The 16,518-nt window shown below is 45.4% G+C and overlaps 1 protein-coding gene across 1 annotated transcript in view; it reads right to left on the reverse strand.

Moving 5' to 3' along the window:
• The window catches only part of TRPM1 (transient receptor potential cation channel subfamily M member 1), a 62,795-nt gene extending 52,871 nt beyond the window's left edge, over window positions 1–9,924 (reverse strand). Inside the window, exons 1-6 of the mRNA XM_065906053.1 lie at window positions 9,916–9,924; window positions 8,853–8,932; window positions 7,203–7,398; window positions 3,902–4,115; window positions 2,644–2,768; window positions 1,812–1,983 (exon numbers count right to left, since the gene is read on the reverse strand). Coding sequence (XP_065762125.1) covers window positions 1,812–1,983; window positions 2,644–2,768; window positions 3,902–4,115; window positions 7,203–7,398; window positions 8,853–8,932; window positions 9,916–9,924 — 796 coding nt within the window. The remainder of the gene's footprint in view (window positions 1–1,811; window positions 1,984–2,643; window positions 2,769–3,901; window positions 4,116–7,202; window positions 7,399–8,852; window positions 8,933–9,915) is intronic.
• Window positions 9,925–16,518: the final 6,594 nt, after the last annotated feature.

Here is a 16,518-nt window from a genome sequence, read left to right on the forward strand (position 1 = left end):
TATGGCAAAAACCACTACAATATTGTAAAGTAATTAGCCTCCAACTAATAAAAATAAATGAAAAAAACAAAAACAAAAAAAAAAACAAACAAACAAAAAAGAGGGGACACATGTATACGTATAGCTGATTCACTGTGCTGTTACAGAAGAAATTAACACAACCTTGTAAAGCAACTTCACTCTCATAAAAATTAATTTAAAAATAATAACTTCCCCCAGAGTCCTCCCTCTGCCTCTGTGAGATGACAGGACTCTTCTGAACATGGTAGGACAAGCCGACTCTGGTGGCAGAACTAGAAGGTGGGCTCTGGGAGGCAGGTGGTGACAGGAGTGCCTCAAGAACTCAGGATTCTGGGTGGGAGGGGAGATAGTGGGAGTGAAAGAACAGCAAAGACCCAGTTTCCTACTTCACAATTTTACCCTCAAACTGGCCAGGACAGGCTGTGTTCTGAGCATGTTTCCCCAGTGTCTGTTGTGATGGGAGTTATCTGATCTCGGTGAATAAGGTAGTGAATAGAAGATCTGTCCTTGGTCTCATGGTTCTGAAGGACTTTGGATAGGAACTGCCAGCACAGTTGAAAGAAGGTCTAAGAACTTCAAGCAGGGGAATTGAGAGTTTCTGGTTTGCTTCCACAATGCATTTCTACAGTCAGTAATTCTTAAATATTTTGAACTTTTTTTTTTTTTTTTTTTTTTTTGCCTGCACCTCAGAACATGCAGGATCCTAGTTCCCTGACCAGGGCTAGAACCCATGTCTCCTGCAGTGAAGGCATGGAGTCCTAAGTGCTGGACTGCCAGGGAAGTCCCATTGTGAACAGCTTTGCAATCTCCTACCAGAGTTAATCTCAGTTATATTCATTTCAGAAGCTATGTGTTGAGGGTCTTGTATGTACCAGGCAGGCTCTCTAGCCAAGAGATGCTGGGAAATGGACCACCCAAGAGATGCTGAAGAAATGGACCAAGACTTTGTGGACTTAGGCTTGACATTTGAGATCTTCAGGACTCCAGGGACCCAATCACCTTCTTTTCTAGAAACAGAGGAGAGCTGGCTCTTCATGGTTCGGGCTGAACTGCTGAAGCTCCGTGCTGTGGGAGGTGACGACTGAGCACCCCTTTGCTGTCCCTGCCCCACTCAAAACCCTGGGCAAAGGATGACAAAGGGAAGCCCACAAGTCACATGGCCAGAGGAGGCTGGGTGGCGTGAACACGCACGTGGCCAGGACAGCACAAATGTGAGAGCCATCAGCCAGGCCGCTGCTCCTTGGAAATCCACAACTTTTCATAGCACGCTGTCTCATTCCAGCCACACTGCAGCCCTACAGATCCTTTAATTATGATTTACAGTGACCATTTCCCAGGTCTAGACTGTCTTTTGCAATCTTATCAGTAATGGTTACAACAAAATACCCTTTAAGATCATTTGGTCATTGTTTGACATTAAGAATCACTGGAGTTTGAACAGTCGCTTTACTGTACAGAAGAAATCAACTTAGCATTGTAAATCAAATATACTCCAATAAAAATTATTTTAAAGTAACTATAGTCATTACAAGGAATGGGAACCACTGACAACATGGTGGGGAATGCCGTCACCATGACAACGGCTGTGGAGCTGTTTCTCGGGTCCAGGCTCCTTGTGAACTTGGGGCAAAGCACCCTAGTGCAGCTCAAGGAGGGGGATTTGGTCAGTGGCCAAGGGAAAGGGTCTTGCTGTGGTCGAAGAGGAGTCAGGGGAAGGCTGTAAATGCCTGCGGGCAGTCTCTTCTCCAGCCTGGTTTGCAGGACAGTCCCAAGCACATGGAACAACTTACTCGTGTTGATCTTCTGCAAAGAAATGTGCTTCTCTAGCTGCCGTCTCAGCATCACCTCGGCCCCGTACTTGCCCAGGGTGCCATTGTCGGCCAGGATGAAGTGCGTGTGTGAGTTGTTGAGCACAGAGAGCTTACTCAGGGGGTTGGACATGGTCTGGTACACCCGTGTCACCTGATGAAATGCACAGCACAGGTCAGAGCTACAGAACTTCGACAATAAGACTAACAGGTGAAGCAAAAACACTCGGATGTGAAGCTATGACTTTATCTAATCGTGCACTTCAACCTGCTCTGCCTTCCCTAGCCTCTCTATTGAAAGTTTTTTTTGTTGTTTTTTTGCAATTTTCATATTAAGTTAGAAAAAATATTTTAGTCATGACAACCCAATATCTTAGTTCTGTGATTAAAATTTTTTTTTCCCATATTTTGACCACACCTCATGGGATATGGGATCTTAGTTCCCTGACCAGGGATTGAACCCACACCCCCTGCAATGGAAGCATGGAGTGTCAACCACTGAAGCACCAAGGAAGTCCTGACATCCCAACATTTTGGATCATGCCCTTCTTCAGGGGATCTTCCTGACCCAGGGATAGAACCTTCGTTTCCTGCATTGGCAGGCGGGTTCTTTACTGCTGAGGCACTGGGGGGTCAGTGTCCTGCTTGAAGTCTTATATCATCATTTCGCAAGATGTTACTGCTGGGGAAAGGGGAAAGGCTATATGAGACCTCCCTTTATTATTTCCTACAACTGCAGGTGAAATCTACAATGACATCAAAGTAAAGACTTTGATTTTTAAAAATTGCACATCTCTGGGGAGAAAATACTTACATCCCTTCCAACCAGGTCTTCCTTGTTCTCCACGATGCCCCAGGGAGCAATTCCTATAGCACAGACCCGGCCTCTGGACTTGGAGGAGTGGTCCTTCAAGGCATCCCCCACGTGGCTGATGACACCTGTGAGCAGCCGTAAGTCATAATCGCAGGCCCCTTACCTCTCATCAAATCACTTCTCAGGAACTTTAGGGATCCCTGCTCTGAGCTGCTCCACTTCCTGAAGAATAGGGTTGAATCACTGAAAGTCTGAGCGCATAAAAACTAGTCATCCTACATTAGCTCCTAGGAAAGGGAAAATAAAAACCAAAGCAACTGTACAGGAATTTTCTTTACAAGTTTTCAAGACCTAAGGATGGATGAAGCAAGGGTCTCCCTTTGTCTGCATTCAGCTAAAGCTGAGAGTTAGACAGCCAGGTATGTTTCTCAACCTCTCTGGGCCTCAGTGATGGGAAAAGGATTGTCAGAAACCTCAGTGAAAATGAGGCTTTGTCCAGTGCTCATGTCAAAAAATGGCACATAGTAGGTACCAGAGATGTTGACCATTATCATGATCATACCAAAATAAATAGCACGATATCACATAAAAGTTTCACTTCTGCCATAAATATTACTGTTACCAACCATGGTTCTTGGCCTTCCCCCATCAACAGAAATTGACTAGAGGCCAGACAAGATTCTGGCAAGACTTTACTGGGGTCCCTGCTGCAGCAGAGGGGGAGTGAGAACAAACAACAGATGCCTTTGCTTGCTCCCCAAAGTGGGGTGAGCTGGTTCCTTACATGGAGTGAGGATCAGGAGTGTGTCCAGGGGTGAGGCTGGAGGGGTGGCTTAGGTGTTTTACCCACCTATTAGGTGGTGCTACATGCAGGGGGCACGCACAATACCGTTTTTGCTCCTGATCCCCTGCTTTTGCTCCAGGCTCTTCAGAAGCAGCAGTTGTTTTTGTTTTTGTTTTCAGTCTCTTTGTATATTTTGGGTCCAGAATTTGTCCCAACTGTGCATACACATAGATATTTTTTAGTCCCATAAAAATAACTTTATGAGACTTTCTCTTTAGTTCCTTTGATTTTGTATCTCAAGGAGAGGTGTGTCCAGGTGCCAGCACTGCAGCGAAGGGTCTCAGGACCCAGCCTGTGTCAATCTCAGGATGCAGCATGTTTTGTTTCTTGATGTTAATTATCCCAAAGCTCCTAGTGAACCACAGTGATCTTGGGGTCTGCACATTCACAGCCAGGGAGAGGGCCGACACTTACCCGTGCTGACGCCCCCGGTGAAGATCCAGGCCCCAGTGGTCATGGCAGCCTTGATCAGGCCTTTCCCGAAGACCTGCTTCAGCTTGGGCTGCATCTCAAAGTTCTGAAGGCCCCCATGCACGGATATTAAGAGCTTGGGGAGCTCCAGCTGCCAGTCTCTCACCATGAGATGAAGCAGCGAGTCTGGCTTGGTGTCGTAGGAGACCCGGATATACTGCAAAAGAGGGTGTGGCCCTCAGCACCCTTTCTTGGGTCTGACTCTCGGGTCACTGTCGCTCCGGTTCAAGTGACAGCCTCCTGCCTTTCTCTCTGGCAGGGATCTGGGGCCCTCTGTGCAAGTCCGTGGCTACACAATGGGAAGGAACACTGGAGGGTTGCCAGATTCGGCAAGTAAAAATACAGAATGCACAGCTATACTTGAATTTTACATGAACAATGGAACATGTTTTAGTATAAGTATGCCTCCTGCAATATTTGGGGCATCCTTAAAACTTACATGTTATCTATCTGAAATTCAAATGTTATTGGGAGTCTTGTATTTTACCTGGCAAACCTTATCTTTTATTTTTTCATTGCCTTGTGTTGTGTGAGTGTTAGTCGTGTCAGACTCTTTGTGACCCCCTGACTGTAGCCCCCCAGGCTCCTCTGTCCACGGCATTCTCCAGGCAAGAATACTGGAGTGGATTGCATTTTTCATTGCCTTAGGATGATTTATTTTGCCAAAGTTCCCAGCTAATTTTCCTAGTATCAGGACTTCTATAATGACAATAATTAATACTGAGAGTAAAAGGAATCCTGAAATTGTCCGATACCAAAAGATAATACTATTAGCAAAGATTTATTTTAAATTATTTAACTAGTTTGTTAAAAATTATGTGCATTGCAAATAGGTTCATCTGTACCATTTTTCTACATTCCACATATATGCATTAATATATGACATTCGTTGTTCTGTTTCTGACTTATAGCAGAAAATAACACAATATTGTAAAGCAACTATACTCTAATAAAAAATATTTTTAAAGTACATAACCCCCCAAAAATTAAGTACTGTCACACACATGCACAAATGTCTGCAAATTAACAAATTTGTCAGAAATCTGTAGAAAATTTGTAGAAACAAATTTGTAGAAGATGAAACCAGAGTTCAAAGGAAACACATTCTAAAATTTCAAAGCAAAGACCATTTATAGTTCTAAACAACAATTGAAATACTTCTTCCCTGTGTCTAGCATTCATAGGAGCACAGAAATTACTCCAGATTGATTTTATCTCTGGATACTTTTTGTTCATTGGAAACTTCTAGGAAATATGTCTGCTAGGTTTACAAAAATTTTAGAGCAATTTAGGAATTTATCTACTTTTATGTAAAGCTTCTTAACAATTGGTCATTGTTGAGCTATATTCCATGTGCTCCTGATCAGTTGCTAAATTGCATTGTTCAAGCCAGGGATTCTTCCAAGCCCATGGAAGAAAGTGGAATCCAGTCTAATCCGGTGATAGTCAACTGAGACCCCCTCCCCTTCCCCCCACCCCCCCAAATCTCAGTCTTCCTGGACCATCTCTCTTTTACTGTTGAATCAAAAACCTTTATAACAGGTCAAAGCTGACTGCAGTAACGTTCTGTGCATGCTTGGGTGCTCAGTCACTCAGTCGTGTCCAACTCTTTGCGACCCCATGGACTGCAGCCCACCAGGCTCCTCTGTCCATGGGATTTCCTAGCAAAACTACTGGACTGGGTTGTCATTTCCCTCTCCAGGAGGTCTTCCCAACCCAGGGATCTAACTCGAGTCTCCTGCATTGCAGGCGGATCCTTTACCACTGAGTCACCAGGAAAGCCTATAGAACCGCAGGTGTTAGGGAGGGATAAATTGGGAAATTGCGGTTGACATTTACACACAGTACTATACATATAATAGAGAACTAATAAGGACCTCCTGTATAGCACAGGGAACTTGCTCATGGTCTGTATGGGAAAAGACTATAAAAGATTGGATATATGTATATGTATAGCTGATTCACTTTGCTGTACACCAGAAACTGACACAACATTGAAAATCAATTACAGTCCGATAAAAATTTTTTTAAAAAAGGTCCCAAGCTGGCTCAGCTAGAATGTGGCTCCAGATGCTGGACAGGATGTCTTAGAGGGAATGGGGCTGGAAATGGGGCTCGTAACTGATCTTGGGGCTGGACCTTTCCCTCAAAGTGAAGAAGAGGTTAATGAGTCCATGCACTGACCCCTGTGAAATGCTTCTTTGTGTCCTGGCCAATAGGCAGGGCGCCCTTCTGGAAGACCCAATGCTATGGTATTTGCTTGGAACACTTCTGAATTTTATCTGAACAATGATGTTGGGCCAGTGAAATAGAATGAAATAGCAAAAATGGCCTGACAGGGACCGTGGGAGTATTATTCAGAATGGGCTGAAAGGGATCCCAGTGCTGCCGCCTCCCCTCTCTGGCAGGGCTCCTCAGAAAGGCAGAGGGCACTCCCTGTTTACATGCAGATGTGAAAAGCCTCCGTCTTCTTGTCTTCTTGGACCAGCTGAATGCCCGCCAAGGGAGGCTGAGCTTGGACTTTAGAGAGAAATATTTCCAGGCGCTCCTCACCCATGTAAGGGTGGCTCAATGCCCACAGTTATTTAATAGAAAAGACAAAACAAAGCCCCAAACAACCCTAAAAACCAAATGACATAATTCGTCTCTTATCCCTGGAGATGGAAGAGTATCTTTGTAGAGTCCGGCTGGACTGTGATTCTTGGTATAGATGTAAAGGATACTGTGTTCCCCTGGTGGCTCAGTGATGAAGAACTGGCCTGCCAATGCAGGAGATGCATGTTCAATCCCTGATTCAGGAAGATGCCCTGGAGGAGGAAATGACAACCCACTCCAGTATTCTTGGGACTTCCCTGGTGGCTCAGACAATAAAGAATGTGTCTGCAGTGTAGGAAACCTGGGTTCAGTCCCTGGAGGAGGAAATGACAACCTACTCCAGTATTCTTGCCTGGCAAATTCCATGGAAAGAGGAGCCTGGAGGGCTACAGTCCAGGGGATTGCAAAGAGTTAAATACAACTGAGCACAGCACAGCATGTGTTCTTTATCACAGTGCCCAGTTTCCAAATCTCATGGCTAAAAAGTGGAGTGTGCAGATGTATTTCTTGTCTTTACAATAAAAACTCTAGGAAGATTGCATCACACCCTTGAAAGAAGACCCAGGTGTCTACAGTCTCAGAGTCTGGGAGGCTGGGCCTCTGATGGAGGCTGTGGCTTAACAACACCCCTTCCCAAAGCCTCTCTTACCATGGCTTTGTTGGAGTATCCGCCACCCTGGAATTCAAGAATCCCATAGGAATCTGTGGGGTAGCTCTGGGTATGTTTGCCAACAGACCATTTTTCGGGTTGAACTTCTGCCAACTTGTTTTCCTCTCCATTTTTGCTGGCTGTTACACTTGGCAGAGGGGGGATGTGTTGATTGGTGAGCTGGCCACAGCAACACCTGAAAACAAAGACAAAGACAAAGCTTGGTCTTTCTAGAACATTCTCCTCCTTATGATGCCTTAACCTCAACAGAAGCAGACTAACACCTTCCTCATCCAGCTTTACTGGGGACAGAAATACCCCTTATGGTGTCCTTTTCCAGATAATCAGTGAATATCTATTTCCATGCCAGACTATTTTAAACACATTGGATGACTGCCCTGCCTTACTGCACACATCTTAATTCTTAATTTTTTTTAAGGATTGTTGTATTTATTTTAAATTTTTTATTTATTTCTTTTTGGCTATATTGGGTCTTTGTTGTTGCATCCGGGTTTTCTCTAGTTGCAGAGAGCGGGGAGTACTCTATAGTTATGTTGAGGACTTCTCACTGCCGTGACTTCTCTTGTTGTGGAGCACAGGCTCAGTAGTTGTGGCACAGGGATTTAATTGCCCCACGGCATGTGAAATCTTCCCAGACCAGGGACTGAACCTGTGTCCCCTGCAGTTGGCAGGCAGATTCTTAACCACTGAACCACCAGGGAAGTCCTTTAATTCTTTTTGGTGTCTTGACAACATGATTATGGTCACCAGTCACTGAAATTCTGTGACAAAGGACACTCACTCTCCACCCACTCCCCATATAGAGTTGACCCTCAAGGATTTTTCAATATTGCTGAATTCTTCCATTGCTTTAGTAAAACATTTTTCTACACAAGTTAACACTGAAAGTGTATTTGTTTTGTTGCTCGTACTTTTGGTGTCAATTCAAAGAACCATTTGCCAAATCCAAGGTCATGAAGATTAACTTCTATATTTTTGTCTAAGAACTTTATAGTTTTAGCCCTTATATCTGACTTGTGATAGATTTGGAGTTAATTTTTATATGTGGTGTGAGGTAGGGGCTTAAAGCCATTCCCTTGCACCTTGATGTCCAGTTGTTTCAGATCATTTGATGAAGAGACTAATCTTTCCCCATCAGGTTAGGTAACCTTGCCGAAAAATCATAGACAAGTCATAGACAAGTGGGTTTCTTTCTGGACTCTCAGTTCTATTATATTGGTCTTCATGTCTACCCTTATTCCAGTACTACACTACCTTGATTAGTGTAGAACTGTAGGAAGTTTTGAAATCAGGTAACATGAGCCCTTCTACTTTGTTTTTTTTTTATAAGATTGTTTTGGCTGTTCTGGATCCCTTGCAATTCCATGCCAATCAGCTTGTCGATTTCTATAAAGAAGTCAGCTAGAACTCTGATAGGGATTACATTGAATCTGTAGGTCATTTTGGCTGTCTGCATCCTGACAGAGGAGTTTATAGCCCAGGTGACTCCCTGCTTAATGACTCACATGGAGAATAAGTTCTGGGCATCCTTGACTCCTCCTCCCTCTCCCTCAAACACCAGAATAGTTGCTGGCAGCTGGTGGACAAGGGCTATTTTGAATAACGTCTTAATTATGGCTTCCAATTTACCTGTTAGGGTCTTTAGTGCTGGGAATGACAAATATACATTCTCGTTTGCAAAAGGTTTTTTCTATCCAAGCTTTCTGTCCCTAAAAGAGGAAAAAAGTGGACATTAGACCGAGATATTCCCAAACCAACCTCAGAATTCATTATTTTACTTTTATAAAATGAATAGTAACAGGGAGTCTGCCCAAAACATCTGAATAAACACCTCTAAGAACGGTGAATGCAAGCCTTTCAGGGTCTTAGCTCTGGTTCCTTTTAAGAAAAATGGCTCAGAAATATGCTTTTGTGGTTTCCGTAGGGCTAGGAAACCTGTGCTTTGCATGAAAATCAGAGTCTACAGAAGGGGAAGGATCGTGCCCCTAGCGCCAGCCAGTGCCCTGTGGAGCCTGGTATGGACCTGAGTTATTGGAAAAGCTGACAAAATTGTTCAGTCTCTGCTTAGGTCTTTGTTTTGTTTTTCCTTAAGATGTTGTCTGTGTGTGTGTGTGTGTGTGTGTGTGTGTACCATTTTTAAAGTCTTTATTGAATTTGCTACACTATTGTTTGCATTCACGTTTTGGGTTTTTGGCCACAAGGCATGTGGGATCTTAGCCCCCGGACCAGAGATGGAACCCATGTCTGCTGCATTGGGAGGCAAAGTCTTAACCACTGGACCATCAGGGAAGTCATTCTGATCAGGTCTTCAATTTGCTGTCAAGAACCTGGTCTTCTCTAGACTTCCAGGCCCCATTGCACTATAGTCATTTTATAAGTAATGTTTCTAACTGGTGCTCAGATTCACCAGCTGTTATTTTTATAATTAAAAATATTGAAGATTGTGAAGAACTGGGTCCTCATGTAACATTGATGCTGGGGCTGGAAATTGGTACATTTACCATCAAGGGTAATTTGGCAATCCTTTGTTGCAGTTACAAAGCTTATATGTTTTCACTTGCCATTTTTTAGGATTTTATTCTACAAATATGCCTGAACAAGCTGACACAAGCCCAAGGCTATTTACTGCATCACTGTCTGTGATATCAAAAGGCTGGGAGTCACCTACTGCTTATCAGTAGGGGATTGTTACCCGAATCATAGGATAGTCATCGACACAATTCTTTGAGAAAACAAAAAAAATTTTTTGAAAGAGAATAGGATGTTCTTGTTCTATCGATAGGGGAAAATCACTGAGCTATGGTAAGTGAAAAAGCAAGCCACAGGATAATTTCTAGAAAACAGACACCATGTATGGAAATGATACCCCAGGAGCAGCTGGCAGTGGCTCCCCCAGGGGGAGACCTAGAGGCCTCAGGGACCTGGGTGGAAAGGAGGCGCCCAGAGCCTGATGCCCTGCTCAGTTTTTTAAAGATTTTATTTTTTGTCAAGCTTAGTGAAGTAAGCCATAAAGAAAGACAAATATATGATATTGCTTTTATGTGGAATCTAACAATGTGATACAAACAGACTTATTTACAAGACAGAAAGGGACTCACAGACACGGAAAACAAATTTATGCTTACCAAAGGGGAAAGGTTGTGGGGGAAGGGATAAATTAGGAGCTCGGGATTAGCAGATGCACACCACTATATATAACACAGATAAATGATAAGGACCTACTGTATAGCACACGGAACTATACTCAATATCTTGTAATAATCTATAAAGGAAAAGAATCTGAAAAAGAATATATGGGAATTCCCTGGTGATCCAGTGGTTAGGACTCAGTGCTGTCACTGTGGGACCTGGGTTCATTTCCTGGTCAGGGAACTAAGATCCCACACATTGCACAATGTGGCCAAAGATACATAGATATAGATACAGATAACTGAATCATTCTGCTGTCCTGAAACTGACACAACATTGTAAATCAACTATATTTCAATTAAAAAAAACAAAAAAATAAAGACTTTATTTTTTTAGAGCCATTTTAGGTTTACAACAAAATTGAAAGGGCGGTACAGAGATTTCCCATAAACTCCCTGCCCATCTTTATCAACGTTCTCCATCAGGGTAGTGTATTTTTTTACCAAAGTCGAACCTACAGTGACAAATCTTCACCACCTGAGGCTGATAGTGTGTGTTATTTCACTCTTGGCATCGTACAGTCTATGGTTTGACAACTTAAAATGACTTCTATCCACCATTATAGTATCATACACAGTATTTTCTGCCCCCAAAATCTTCTGTGCTCCGCCTATTCATCCCTCCCTCCTCCTAATCTCTGGAAACCACTGAATTTTTACTATCTCCATAGTTGCACCTTTTCTAGGATGTTGTATAGTTGGAATCATCCGCTCTAAAGTCCTTTTAGGTTGGCTTATTTCACTTGCATGCATGCTAAGTTGCTTCAGTCGTATCTGACTCTGCATGATGCTATGGACTATAGCCCTCCAGGTTCCTGTATCCATGGGGATTCTCCAGACAAGAATACTGGAGTAGGTTGCCATGCCTCCTACAGGGGATCTTCCTGACCCAGGGATCAAACCCATTTCTCTTACGTCTCCTGCATTGGCAGGCAGTTTCTTTACAAAGCTGTGTCACCTGGAAGCCCCTTCTTTCACTTAGTTGTTTGCCTTTAAGCTTCTACCATGCCTTTCTGACAGATGCCTCTTTTTTTTTAGTGCTGAATAATATTCCATGGTCTGGATGTACCACAGTTTATTTACCCATCCACCCTCTGAAGCTGGTTGCATCTAAATTGTGTCAATTCCAAATAAAGATGACATAAACATCTGTGTGTGGTTTTCTGTGTGGGTGTAAGTTTTCCCGTTTAAAAATCTGAATGATGTTAATGTACGACCTTGGTGTGTGGCCATCCTTCAAGTGTGCTATTGACCCTCCAGGACCTGTGACTAATAAATCTCATTCCTCCAAGTTCCCTTGGTCTAGGCTGAAGTGTATTTTGCAATCAGAATAAGAACCACAAGAGCTAGGGCAGCCACATTAGTCCCAGGGGGTGATGTCTGTGGGGCTCCCTGCAGGGAGGCCTGGGTGAATGCCCTGGGCATGCCTCGCTGGGAGCTTCACTCTCCACAGGCTGAGACCAACATGGTTACACAAAGCACAGAGCTCAGGAGACTGGGGATCACTGGGGATCATCGGCTGACCACGCATGCTCACGTATGTATATTTATTTCCTGGCTCCATCCACCAAAAGGGCCTAAAAACACTCTGACAGAAATGAATATACTTAGTGTGCAAATATTTGTTTCTAAACAACATTCTCCACTAAGAAAAGCCAAGGCTCCTAGGACAAATGACTGAATCCAGATCTGGGGCAGAGAAAGTACAAGAAGAGCTTGGAACATCTTGTGCCAGAAAGTAAGGAAGTGTTTACTTTTCACTTGGGAACTTGTCAGAGAACACAGAACCCTCTTTGAAAGGGCTCTCGCTGGCTTTATCTGGGATGTGAGCCTGAAACTAAATGATCACAATAACGAACTGTAACCCTTTGGCTGAAATAAGGACTCATGAACTCACAATGGCATAAATTTATACATAAATAAATATATAGGGAAGATGGGAAAGCTCTTTCTTGCATTTTTTAGTCACCCTCCCAAAGCAGGGGGCCTGGGTTCCACCCCTAGTCAGGGAACTAGATTCCACATGCCACAACTAAGACCCGGGACAGCCAAATAAATAAATATTTTAAAAAATAAATAAAATAAAGAAAACCAACATTTGGGGCAACCGTCAAGAATCTTTGATGAAATCTACATGCCATGGGTAAAGGATTGAAGAGTAACAGTACACTTACATAATCTCATCTTCCACAGATATTTCTTAATCACAAAGGGGAAATGAGTAACCTGACAGGTTGGAGAAATCTGGTGAATACCACCTAAAATAAAGTGAGCTGTCACCAGCAACGAAATCAATATTCACCATGAGCCTCTAGATGAAATGCAGAGAAGAAAAATTGCCTAAAATGCAAAATCTGAATCTAATAGGGAGGAAACTTTAGACAACCCAAATTGAGGAGCAATCTGGGAAATAATTGAAATCACTGACCTTCAAAACTCCAAAGGCCATGAAAGACAAGGAAAGGCTGGGGAACGGTCACAGGAGCTGTAGAGACATGACCTTGGGACATCCTTCAGTCTTTTGCCTCATCTTTGGCCCTGCTCCCCAGCCCCACCCACGCTTTCTGGCTCCCACCCTCTGATCCCTCTCCAGGCCCCACTCCCTCTAATGGCTCACTGACCCTTCCTCCCAGTGCCCCCACCCCACCCCTGCATAAGAAACCAACAAGTGGGCCCTTCACAGAAAACTGTTCATAACTAGGTGTGGGAAATCAGGGGAGCTTCCCAGGTGGCACAGTGATAAAGAATCCACCTGCTAATGCACAAGACTCAGGTTCAATCCCTGGGTTGGGAAGATCCCCTGGATGGCAGGGGATGGCAACCCACTCCAGTGTACTTGCCTGGGAAATCCCATGGACAGAGGAGACTGGTGGGCTACAGTCCACAGGGTAGCAAAGAGACCGGTGTTACTTAGGGCACACATGCATGCATGCACGTGGGAAGTCAGAAAGCCAGGATCTAGCTCCTTGGACAACTAGGCCCAGGCCCCTGTCATCACAAGGGGGACAAACCATCTGCCCTGCAGGGTCTCACATGCTGAGGTGGGTAAGGAGCTGGGACGGCAGTAACATGGCTCAGACATACTCACATCTATTCTGCCACAGGCAGTATTCAAACGCCCCCACCACCCCGCGCCCCCAGGCGTCCTTCCTGCAGGTGCAGGGCATCCGTGGACCTCTGGGGGCATCAGCCTGGCATCTGCTCCCCCAACTCAGGAGGGGGCTTTTCAGGGCACCCAGCACTGACTCTGCTTGTAGCCATGGGCGAGGGCAGCAGCTGGCATCCACACAGCTCCAGGCTCAACCCACTTCCCTCTGCTTCACCAAAAATCCATTATTTTTCTAATGAAAAAGCTAGCATGTGATTACCATACCTTCCCTGAGGAAAGAAAGGCTTTGCTTTAGTAGTAACTGAATTTTTCTTAATCTTTTTTTAGTTTAGTTAGGAAGTTCCAAAATTCCAGTTACTGCTTGTTGTTGTTGTTCAGTCAGTTGTATTCGACTGTTTACGACCCCATGGCCTACTGCAGCATTCCAGGCCCCCCTGTCCTTCACTATCTCCTGGAGTTTGCTGCAGGCACTCCTGCAGGGGACCGAGCAGGACTGTGGCTCCTGTGATTTTTGTGGGAGATTCATGTCCGTCGAGTCCGTGGTGCTATGTTACTGCTTAGTCTCCAGAAATGTTCTTGAATCTTCTGAGGATGAACAAGAAGTCCCGGAAGTCACTCACTCTGTGCCTGCAGTCCTGCTTCACAGGGTCCAGTTTCTGTCAAGAGGCCCAGCAGGGAGGCTCTCTGGCTCCCCGCCCCCCAGCCCCTCCGGCAACCTGTTCCTATACACCCTCCCTCTCTCATCTGACCCTTTTCCTCCCACAGGAATCTCAGAAGCCACAGCCCTGCTCCGTCTCCTGTAGGAGTGCCTGGCGGAAGGGCGGTGCTCACTGTCCCCTGGTGACTAAGGGGTGATTCAGAAGCCCAGGTGGAGTGTTGCCAGGGATGCGGGCAGTAGCCCATCCCCGGGCCCCTGAGGGCAGCTGGGCACATAGAGCAGGAAGTCACCCAGGTCACCGGGAGAGCCTCAGCTCACGTGGGGCGAGCTCAGCCTCAGAGGCAAATTCAGGTGAGAGGCCGCGGGTGGAGGGCCCCTCGGTAAACAGCCCTCCCAGCCCTCCGGAGGATGCCCCAGGGCTGAGTCAGGCCAAGGGATTAAGGAAGGGAGGGTGAAAGGAAGCCGAGCCTCCTGGGGTTCATTCATAAACCCTCCAGGTCCCCCCAGCCCCCAGGCTAGATCCCGCTCACTCTTCTGAAGTAGTCTCTTCCATCACAAATAAACTTTTATTTTATTTTTTTAAGAGAAATTGAGAAACATTTTATTTTTTTCAGGAAGTGGTTATTTGAAATGCCTTGGGGCAGGGTAATGGGAACCCTTGTCCTGGGGATGGGATCAGGCTCCCATCTGAAAGAGTGCAAGAAGCTGAGTGAGGGGAATGGGGGAGCCCTGCCCACCACTTTGAGCTGCGACTTTCCTATCTCTGAAAGGGACACTGCTTTGCATAGTTCTGAGCTTCAAGTGGGATGATATTTGTGCAGTATTTGGGAAGTCCTACAGGAGATGCAGTTTCGATCCCTGGTTCAGGAAGATCCCCTGGAGAAGGAAATGGCAACCCACTCCAGTATTCTTGCCTGGAGAATTCCATGGACACAGGAGCCTGGTGGGCTACAGTCCATGGGGTCACAAAAGAGTCGCATATGACTGAGCAACTAAGCATGCATACACACATATTTAAATGGAAATCCTGGTCATTCCAATAGCCCTCCTCCCTTATCTACAGGGGTTACATGCTAGGACCCCCAGTTGATGCCCGAAACCCAGATAGGACCAAATTTGGGATATACTATGCCTTTTCCCATACATACCTATGATAAAGTTTAATTTATAAATTAGGCACAGTAAGAGATTAACAATAACTAATAATATAATAACTAATAACAATAACTAATAATAAAATAACACAAATGAACAACAATTCCTAATAATAAAAGAAAAAGCCTTGCCTAGTCTGGCCTCTAGTCAATTTCTCTTGCTTGGGGAAGGCTCAGTAGCAGGCAGATGGAATATTTGGTGGTGCTGGTGGGACTGGGAAAGGATCTGAGGTTGATGGGGATGGAGGGAGGGAAGTGGCCTAATCAGGAACCTAGGTTTCTGGCTGGTGGACCTGGGTGGCTGGTGCAATTTATGGAGGTGGGGCCACCTCAAGCAGGCCCAGGCTTGAGGAAGACAACCCAACCCCCTGCAGTGGACACCTTAGGCTCCAGGCACCCACCGGAACTGCAGGGAGGGAAAGGGGTCAGCTGGTTGCATAAGTGAGACTCAGGGTAGAGCGATATCTAGACAACTCTAGATAATGGGAATCAGAGAGACTGCTGATGGAGAGACTGCAGGAAGTAGAGAGGAAGGTGGCTGGCACTGAGCCCCCAGGAGCAGGGGAGAGGGCTGGGGATGCAAGGTCTGGGAGGCAGAGGACAGACACAGTGTCTCAGAGGCCTGCTGAGGATCATATGTCCTTGATGGACTAGTCAAGTTGCGGGAGGGAGGTCAGAGGGAAGTAGGCTGATGGCCCTGCCAGCTCGTTTTTTTGTTTTGTTTTCAAAGAAAGGAAAAAAAAAAAAAAGTATCTGCTATTAACAATAAAAATCCCCAGGTAACTTTTGTACAACCTGGGGAGTGGCCACTGGATCTCATGATCAGGTCATTTGCTGGACTTTTATGTGGATTTAGAGCCAAGTCCTGAGGAGTTGTAGACAGCCAGCTTCACTCCCTCCACCCCCATTCAGAATAGGGGTGGCATCAGGACCTTCTGGAATGGGTTCCTGTGGACGGGGAGGGGCCTCTGGGGAGGTGTGGGAGGGAGGAGCAGGGCAGGGCACAGCCTGGAGAAGGCAGGGCTGAAGTGGGGGTGCCCAGGGAAGGTGGGGAGGGTGGGGCTGGGGCGATGGGGCAGCCTGGTCTGGGCCTCAGGAAGTGGCTTCGGAACTAAGAGCTGGTTTGCAGCTGGGTGAGTCTCTGTTTACTCAGTGGCCCTGCTTCTTGGGCCAAAATTAACAGCAA

Source organism: Muntiacus reevesi, chromosome 15, assembly GCF_963930625.1.
Source record: "Muntiacus reevesi chromosome 15, mMunRee1.1, whole genome shotgun sequence".
Lineage (NCBI taxonomy): Eukaryota > Metazoa > Chordata > Mammalia > Artiodactyla > Cervidae > Muntiacus > Muntiacus reevesi.